Source organism: Blennius ocellaris (assembly GCF_963422515.1).
Source record: "Blennius ocellaris genome assembly, contig: SCAFFOLD_290, whole genome shotgun sequence".
Taxonomy (NCBI): Eukaryota; Metazoa; Chordata; class Actinopteri; order Blenniiformes; family Blenniidae; genus Blennius; species Blennius ocellaris.
In genome coordinates, this window is record NW_027662279.1 from 23347 (window position 1) to 31557 (window position 8211).

Genomic DNA, 8211 nt, shown 5'->3' on the forward strand with positions numbered 1-8211 from the left:
TGTTTCCAGATCGTTTCCAGAACTTTCCAGATCGTTTCCAGATTGTTTCCAGAACTTTCCAGATCGTTTCCAGATTGTTTCCAGAACTTTCCAGATCGTTTCCAGATCATTTACAGAACTTTCCAGATCGTTTCCAGAACTTTCCAGATCATTTCCAGAACTTTCCAGATCGTTTCCAGATCATTTCCAGAACTTTCCAGATCGTTTCCAGATCGTTTCCAGAAGCAGGTTTGGCAGCAGGAGGGAAGCAAGAGACGAGGATGACAGATAAAGGAGTGGACGTTCTGGATTAAATGGGACAATTAATAATAAGAAAACATAAAGATGATAAATGTGGATGTTTCGTCATGAGGAACGGAAAACATGAGCAGGAGAGAAAAACATTAAAGGAACAATGTAGGACACACTCCGGACTGAAAGTGCCTGAGCTCGTTCCACCTCCAGCCAGTAGGTGGCGGTGACGCTCCTACAATAGGTAGGAACTGCCATAAAACACCAACGAAGAAGAAGAAGAGCCAGAGCAACATGGCGGCCTCCTTGGCAGGACGCGGTGAGACACAAACATTTACTTTTCTCCCGAACGCAGCAATATTAGACCCGTGCGGGTCTGTTCGGTTCAGACGTTTTGAAATGCGTTCTTGTGTCCAGGTGTTGCTGTTCTGCGGAGTTTACCTGGACTGTTCCACTGCAGGTGAGCTCTGTTAGCCTCGGAGCTAACTGCTAGCCTCGGAGCTAACTGCTAGCCTCGGAGATAACTGTTAGCATCTGAGCTACCGGCCGCGACGGAGGACAAACTAGACAAAACTGATAATAATGTGAATATTATTAACAACATGGCTCGTAATAGTAATGTTATGGTTTAACTCTGACTCGAGGCTCAGTACTTCTTTTGTGTGTGTGTTTTTTCTCTTCTAAAACCTCTTTATTTATACATATAAACTAAAGCCATTGGCAGGTTATATGATTTAATGCACATTATATCCATCTAAATGGGCTTATTTCTGTACTCACGGAACATTGTAATGTTATTCATGCACAACATTGGTCAAAGGATTATTATTGTCTGATCTGTGTTATTTCTCATGTGTGTCACTTTGCAGCTTTATTTATTAGTGGAAGGATATTAGTTTTATTTTCACCCGTTTCATTAAAAACCTGTTTCATTTACAGGATCTCATTTTGTTTCAGTCTTTAGGAATATAAATCAACATATATTTTAAATTTATCTACTTATAAGAATCATTAAAGCACAATCAAAAGAATCTCACTTATTTAGTCTTATGTGTTTTAAACGTCCTTCGTTTGAGTTGCTGACGGTTTAATTCAAAGTCAAAGTCAAAGTCAGCTTTATTGTCCAGTGTGCTAATATGCATGACGTCTCGGACCCACAGTGCAAAAAGACATGTAACAATATATTAAAAATAACAATTTAAAAATATATCCACCATATAATCATATAAACAGTAAAGTGACAAAGTGTGGGTATAAAATAGACTAACTACACAGTAACAGTGAAGGAGGAGTTGTAATGTCCATTTGGGTAAATAATCATTGACAAAACATAATTGTTTGTGTAACGCAGAGTTTAAAGTGTGTAACCTCCACCCCCCCACAGGTTAGCGGCCCCCGCCCCCCCCCAGCAGCTCTCCTGGCTCCACGCCGGCGCCGCCCTGCAGGCCAAGAGGTGGGAGAAGAAGAACCTCGCCATGTTTCCTCCTCAGACGCCGGCTGAAGCCCCGAGACCTGCAGTGAGTTGGTTCTGCCAGGGTGGAGGTGGTGTCAGGGTGGAGCTAGCTCCTCACCAGGTGGTGTCAGGGTGGAGGTGGTGTCAGGGTGGAGCTAGCTCCTCACCAGGTGGTGTCAGGGTGGAGCTAGCTCCTCTCCAGGTGGTGTCAGGGTGGAGCTAGCTCCTCACCAGGTGGTGTCAGGGTGGAGGTGGTGTCAGGGTGGAGCTAGCTCCTCACCAGGTGGTGTCAGGGTGGAGGTGGTGTCAGGGTGGAGCTAGCTCCTCGTCAGGGTGGAGCTAGCTCCTCACCAGGTGGTGTCAGGGTGGAGCTAGCTCCTCGTCAGGGTGGAGCTAGCTCCTCACCAGGTGGTGTCAGGGTGGAGCTCCTCACCAGCTACACCATCACCATCTACACCATCTACACCAGCCGTTGCCATGGTGACAGTTGCTGGAAGCTGATTGGTTGTTAGAGGAAGACAGAAAAAGCCTCTGAGCTCCACTGATGAACCGTCAAATATTAAAATGTGGATCAGGAACATATTAATGTGGTGATGGAACTGACTGTTCTACAACATGTGGTTCTCCTCAGTGACGTGGTTCTCCAGTGGTTCTCCTCAGTGGTTCTCCTCAGTGACATGGTTCTCCAGTGGTTCTCCTCAGTGGTTCTCCTCAGTGACATGGTTCTCCTCAGTTGTTCTCCTCAGTGACATGGTTCTCTTCAGTGGTTCTCCTCAGTGACATGGTTCTCCTCAGTGGTTCTCCTCAGTGACATGGTTCTCCAGTGGTTCTCCAGTGGTTCTCCTCAGTGGTTCTCCTCAGTGACATGGTTCTCCTCAGTGGTTCTCCTCAGTGACATGGTTCTCCTCAGTGGTTCTCCTCAGTGACATGGTTCTCTTCAGTGACGTGGTTCTCCAGTGGTTCTCCTCAGTGGTTCTCCTCAGTGACGTGGTTCTCCTCAGTGGTTCTCCTCAGTGACATGCTTCTCCTCAGTGGTTCTCCTCAGTGACGTGGTTCTCCTCAGTGGTTCTCCTCAGTGACATGCTTCTCCTCAGTGGTTCTCCTCAGTGACATGCTTCTCCTCAGTGGTTCTCCTCAGTGACGTGGTTCCGTCTTGTTCTCTGCAGGAGGTGTTCCACAGCAGGAGGCAGATCAAGTACAGCAAGGACAAGATGTGGTACCTGGCGAGACTGGTGAGTCCAGAACCTCCTCCTGGTCCAGAACCTCCTGGTCCAGAACCTCCAGGACCGGCTTCACACTCTGGTCTAATCCTGCTCCTCTTCCTCCTCCTCCTCCTCCTCCTCCTCCTCCTCCTCCTCCTCCTCAGATCAGAGGGTTGAGTATCGACCAGGCCGTCGCCCAGTTGGAGTTCAACAACAAGAAAGGAGCGAAGATCATGAAAGAGGTTTGGAGCTGCGCTGTTGGAGGTCCAGGTCTGGAGGTCCAGCTGGTCTCAGGTCTGGAGGTCCAGCTGGTCTCAGGTCTGGAGGTCCAGGTCTGGAGGTCCAGCTGGTCTCAGGTCTGGAGATCCAGGTCTGGAGGTCCAGCTGGTCTCAGGTCTGCTCTGCTTGCAGGTTCTGCTGGAGGCTCAGGACTTGGCGGTGAAGAACCACAACGTGGAGTTCCGGTCCAACCTGTACGTAGGTACGTGTGCAGCTCGCCGTGTTTCCACAGCCTCGGCGTTTTGTCAGCTCCGCGGTTACCGCGGTTACCGCGGTGCCACAGGCCGACCTTTGTCACGGCGTCTGTGAGGGTCGGCCATGACGGGTCAGGGGGCGTCGCCCTTCCTCTGGGAGTCAAAAGGCCAAAGCCGTCCCTTCCCAGAAGGCCGTGGGGTTCCCTGGTGGTTCCGTGGTGACGTTCCATCAGAGAACGTGAGGAAACCGTGACCTTTAGCAGGCAGACGGAGTCCAGGGTTATTACAGCCTTATCACAGCCTTATCACAGCCTTATCACAGCCTTATCACAGCCTTATTACAGCCTTATCACAGCCTTATTACAGCCTTATTACAGCCTTATCACAACCTTATTACAGCCTTATTACAGCCTTATCACAACCTTATTACAGCCTTATTACAGCCTTATCACAGCCTTATCACAGCCTTATCACAGCCTTATCACAGCCTTATTACAGCCTTATTACAGCCTTATCACAGCCTTATCACAACCTTATTACAGCCTTATCACAGCCTTATCACAGCCTTATTACAGCCTTATCACAACCTTATTACAGCCTTATTACAGCCTTATTACAGCCTTATCACAGCCTTATCACAGCCTTATCACAGCCTTATCACAGCCTTATCACAGCCTTATCACAGCCTTATCACAGCCTTATCACAGCCTTATTACAGCCTTATCACAGCCTTATTACAGCCTTATTGCAGCCTTATCGCAGCCTTATCGCAGCCTTATCACAGCCTTATCACAGCCTTATCACAGCCTTATTACAGCCTTATCACAGCCTTATTACAGCCTTGTCGCAGCCTTGTCGCAGCCTTATCACAGCCTTATTACAGCCTTATCACAGCCTTATTACAGCCTTATCACAGCCTTATTACAGCCTTGTCGCAGCCTTGTCGCAGCCTTATCACAGCCTTATTACAGCCTTGTCGCAGCCTTATCACAGCCTTATCACAGCCTTATCACAGCCTTATCGCAGCCTTATCGCAGCCTTATTACAGCCTTATCACAGCCTTATTACAGCCTTATCGCAGCCTTGTCGCAGCCTTATCACAGCCTTATTACAGCCTTATTACAGCCTTATCACAGCCTTATTACAGCCTTATCACAGCCTTATTACAGCCTTATCACAGCCTTATTACAGCCTTATCGCAGCCTTGTCGCAGCCTTATCACAGCCTTATTACAGCCTTGTCGCAGCCTTATCACAGCCTTATCACAGCCTTATCACAGCCTTATCACAGTCTCTCCCGGTCCCTCAGCTCAGTCCTTCACGGGGAAAGGCCAGTACCTGAAGAGGATCCGGTTCCACGGCCGCGGCATGTTTGGCATCATGGACCGGGTTTACTGCAACTACTTCGTGCAGCTGGTGGAGGGCGCTCCGCCAGACCTGGACCCGAGGACCAGCCTGGACCAGGCCCGGGACTACGTCCAGACCCTCAGGAGACGGACCGTCGTCCACAGCCTGTGACGGGACGGACGTCAGTGATCGTCCCCATGCGGCTTTACCGTAACTCCTGGACACGAGGCTCACCGCTGGTCTGACTGGACAGTTTGACAGGAAACTACTGGATCAACACGTTGTAATGCTGTGCGTCGCCACCAGGGGGCACTGTGGCGCCACACACCCTCTGCTGGAGGAATAAACATTATCATTATTATCATTATCAACTCCTCTGAAGGGAAAGTACAGTTTAGTTCCTGTTTATTAGAGTTTAGAGGAATAAAGGTAAAACATGTGAGTTTGGCTTCTTTTTCTAAAGTTGCACCTGCTGGTCATCATGTCACTCAAATGTTCACGTGTCACGTCTGAAGGTAAAATAGAATCAACAAAAAAATCAAACTGATGAACATGGAATTATTGTGTGTGTGTGTGTGTGTGTGTGTGTGTGTGTGTGTGTGTGTGTGTGTGTGTGTGTGTGTGTGTGTGTGTGTGTGTGTGTGTGTGTGTGTGTGTGTGTGTGTGTGTGTGTGTGTGTGTTGGAATGTATTGTTAGAACGTGTTGTTAGAACGTGTTAGAATGTGTCAGAACATGTTGGAATGTGTCATTAGAACATGTTAGAACGTGTCATTAGAACATGTTAGAACGTATTGGTAGAACATCGTTAGAACGTGTCAGAACATGTTAGAACGTGTCATTAGAACGTGTTGTTAGAACGTATTGTTAGAACATGTCGTTAGAACATGTTAGAACATGTCATTAGAACGTATTGTTAGAACGTGTTAGAACGTGTTGTTAGAAGGTATTAGAATGTGTTGTTAGAACGTGTTAGAATGTGTTGTTAGAACGTTTTGTTAGAACTTGTTAGAACGTATTGTTAGAACGTGTCGTTAGAACATGTTAGAATGTGTCATTAGAACGTGTTGTTAGAACGTATTGTTAGAACATGTCGTTAGAACGTGTCGTTGGAACATGTTAGAACGTGTCATTAGAACGTGTTGTTAGAACATGTTAGAATGTGGTGTTAGAATGTGTTGTTAGAACGTATTAGAATGTGTTGTTAGAACGTGTTAGAATGTGTTGTTAGAACGTGTCATTAGAACGTGTTGTTGGAACGTATTGTTAGAACATGTTAGAACGTGTCAGAACGTGTCATTAGAACATGTTAGAACATGTCATTAGAACGTATTGCTAGAACGTGTTAGAATGTGTTGTTGGAACGTGTTAGAACGTGTTGTTAGAACGTATTGTTAGAACGTGTCGTTAGAACATGTTGTTAGAATGTATTGTTAGAACATGTTAGAATGTGTCATTAGAACGTGTTGTTAGAACATGTTAGAACATGTTGTTAGAACATGTCGTTAGAACATGTTGTTAGAACATGTCGTTAGAACGTGTCATTAGAACATGTTAGAACGTGTTGTTAGAACATGTTAGAACGTGTTGTTAGAATGTATTGTTAGAACATGTTATAACGTGTCATTAGAACATGTTAGAACGTGTTAGAACATGTTAGAACGTGTCATTAGAACATGTTAGAACGTGTTGTTAGAACGTGTCGTTAGAACGTGTTAGAACGTATTGTTAGAACGTGTTAGAACGTGTCATTAGAACATGTTAGAACGTGTCATTAGAACGTGTTGTTAGAACGTATTAGAATGTGTTGTTAGAACGTTTTGTTAGAACATGTTAGAACGTGTCATTAGAACGTATTGTTAGAACGTGTCGTTAGAACGTGTTGTTAGAACGTGTCATTAGAATGTGTTGTTAGAACGTGTTAGAACGTGTCGTTAGAACGTGTCGTTAGAACGTGTTGTTAGAACGTGTCATTAGAACGTGTTGTTAGAACGTGTCATTAGAACGTATTGTTAGAACGTGTTAGAACGTATTGTTAGAAGGTATTAGAATGTGTTGTTAGAACGTGTTAGAATGTGTTGTTAGAAGGTATTAGAATGTGTTGTTAGAACGTGTTAGAATGTGTTGTTAGAACGTGTCATTAGAACGTGTTGTTGGAACGTATTGTTAGAACATGTTAGAACGTGTCAGAACGTGTCATTAGAACATGTTAGAACATGTCATTAGAACGTATTGCTAGAACGTGTTAGAATGTGTTGTTGGAACGTGTTAGAACGTGTTGTTAGAACGTATTGTTAGAACGTGTCGTTAGAACATGTTGTTAGAATGTATTGTTAGAACATGTTAGAATGTGTCATTAGAACGTGTTGTTAGAACATGTTAGAACATGTTGTTAGAACATGTCGTTAGAACATGTTGTTAGAACATGTCGTTAGAACGTGTCATTAGAACATGTTAGAACGTGTTGTTAGAACATGTTAGAACGTGTTGTTAGAATGTATTGTTAGAACATGTTATAACGTGTCATTAGAACATGTTAGAACGTGTTAGAACATGTTAGAACGTGTCATTAGAACATGTTAGAACGTGTTGTTAGAACGTGTCGTTAGAACGTGTTAGAACGTATTGTTAGAACGTGTTAGAACGTGTCGTTAGAACATGTTAGAACGTGTCATTAGAACGTGTTGTTAGAACGTATTAGAATGTGTTGTTAGAACGTTTTGTTAGAACATGTTAGAACGTGTCATTAGAACGTATTGTTAGAACGTGTCGTTAGAACGTGTTGTTAGAACGTGTCATTAGAATGTGTTGTTAGAATGTGTTAGAACGTGTCGTTAGAACGTGTCGTTAGAACGTGTTGTTAGAACGTGTCATTAGAACGTGTTGTTAGAACGTGTCATTAGAACGTATTGTTAGAACGTGTTAGAACGTATTGTTAGAACGTGTTAGAACATGTTAGAACATGTTGTTAGAACGTGTCGTTAGAACATGTTCGAACGTGTCGTTAGAACATGTTCGAACGTGTCGTTAGAACATGTTCGAACGTGTTGTTAGAAACGTGTCATTAGAATGTGTTGTTTGAACGTGTCATTAGAAACGTATTGTTAGAACGTGTTAGAACATGTTAGAAACATGTCATTAGAAAATGTTTAGAACGGTGTTAGAACATGTTAGAACATGTCATTAGAAAATGTTAGAACGTGTTGTTAGAACGTTGGAACGTCCGTCTGTCAGGACTGAATGTCGAGTGAAACATTTTTTCTTCCGGCGAGGAAATTCATGGGACTCAGTGATGAGAAGTGAGGAAGTTGGTCCTTCCTCTTCCTCCTCCTCCTTTGTCTCCTCCTCCTCTTCCCTGCTCCTCCTCCTCCTGCTCCTCCTCCTCTTCCTCTTCCCCCCCCCTCTTCCTCTTCCTCCTCCTCCTCCCCCTCCTCCTTTGTCTCCTCCTCCTCTTCCTCCTCCTCCTCCCCCTCTTCCTCCCCCTCCTCCTTTGTCTCCTCCTCCCCTT

At 44.9% G+C, this 8211-nt stretch overlaps 1 protein-coding gene across 1 annotated transcript; it reads left to right on the forward strand.

Annotated features, from left to right (window-relative positions):
• The first annotated feature begins 274 nt into the window (after positions 1-274).
• On the forward strand, positions 275-5147 carry mrpl22 (mitochondrial ribosomal protein L22). The gene is made up of 7 exons (XM_080521343.1): positions 275-550; positions 649-691; positions 1616-1748; positions 2851-2916; positions 3051-3128; positions 3298-3367; positions 4668-5147. The coding sequence occupies exons 1-7, from the start codon at positions 526-528 to the stop codon at positions 4874-4876; spliced, it is 624 nt and encodes a 207-aa protein (XP_080377469.1). The 5' UTR covers positions 275-525; the 3' UTR covers positions 4877-5147.
• The last annotated feature ends 3064 nt before the right edge of the window (positions 5148-8211 follow it).

What these genes read in the sequence shown, in the direction of transcription:
- mrpl22 (XM_080521343.1), top strand. Translation starts at nt 526, where the DNA reads ATGGCGGCCTCCTTGGCAGGACGCG. An exon ending in CTGAAGCCCCGAGACCTGCA is followed by an intron (nt 1,749 to 2,850) that starts GTGAGTTGGTTC and finishes TGTTCTCTGCAG; the next exon opens with GAGGTGTTCCACAGCAGGAG. An exon ending in TGTGGTACCTGGCGAGACTG is followed by an intron (nt 2,917 to 3,050) that starts GTGAGTCCAGAA and finishes CCTCCTCCTCAG; the next exon opens with ATCAGAGGGTTGAGTATCGA.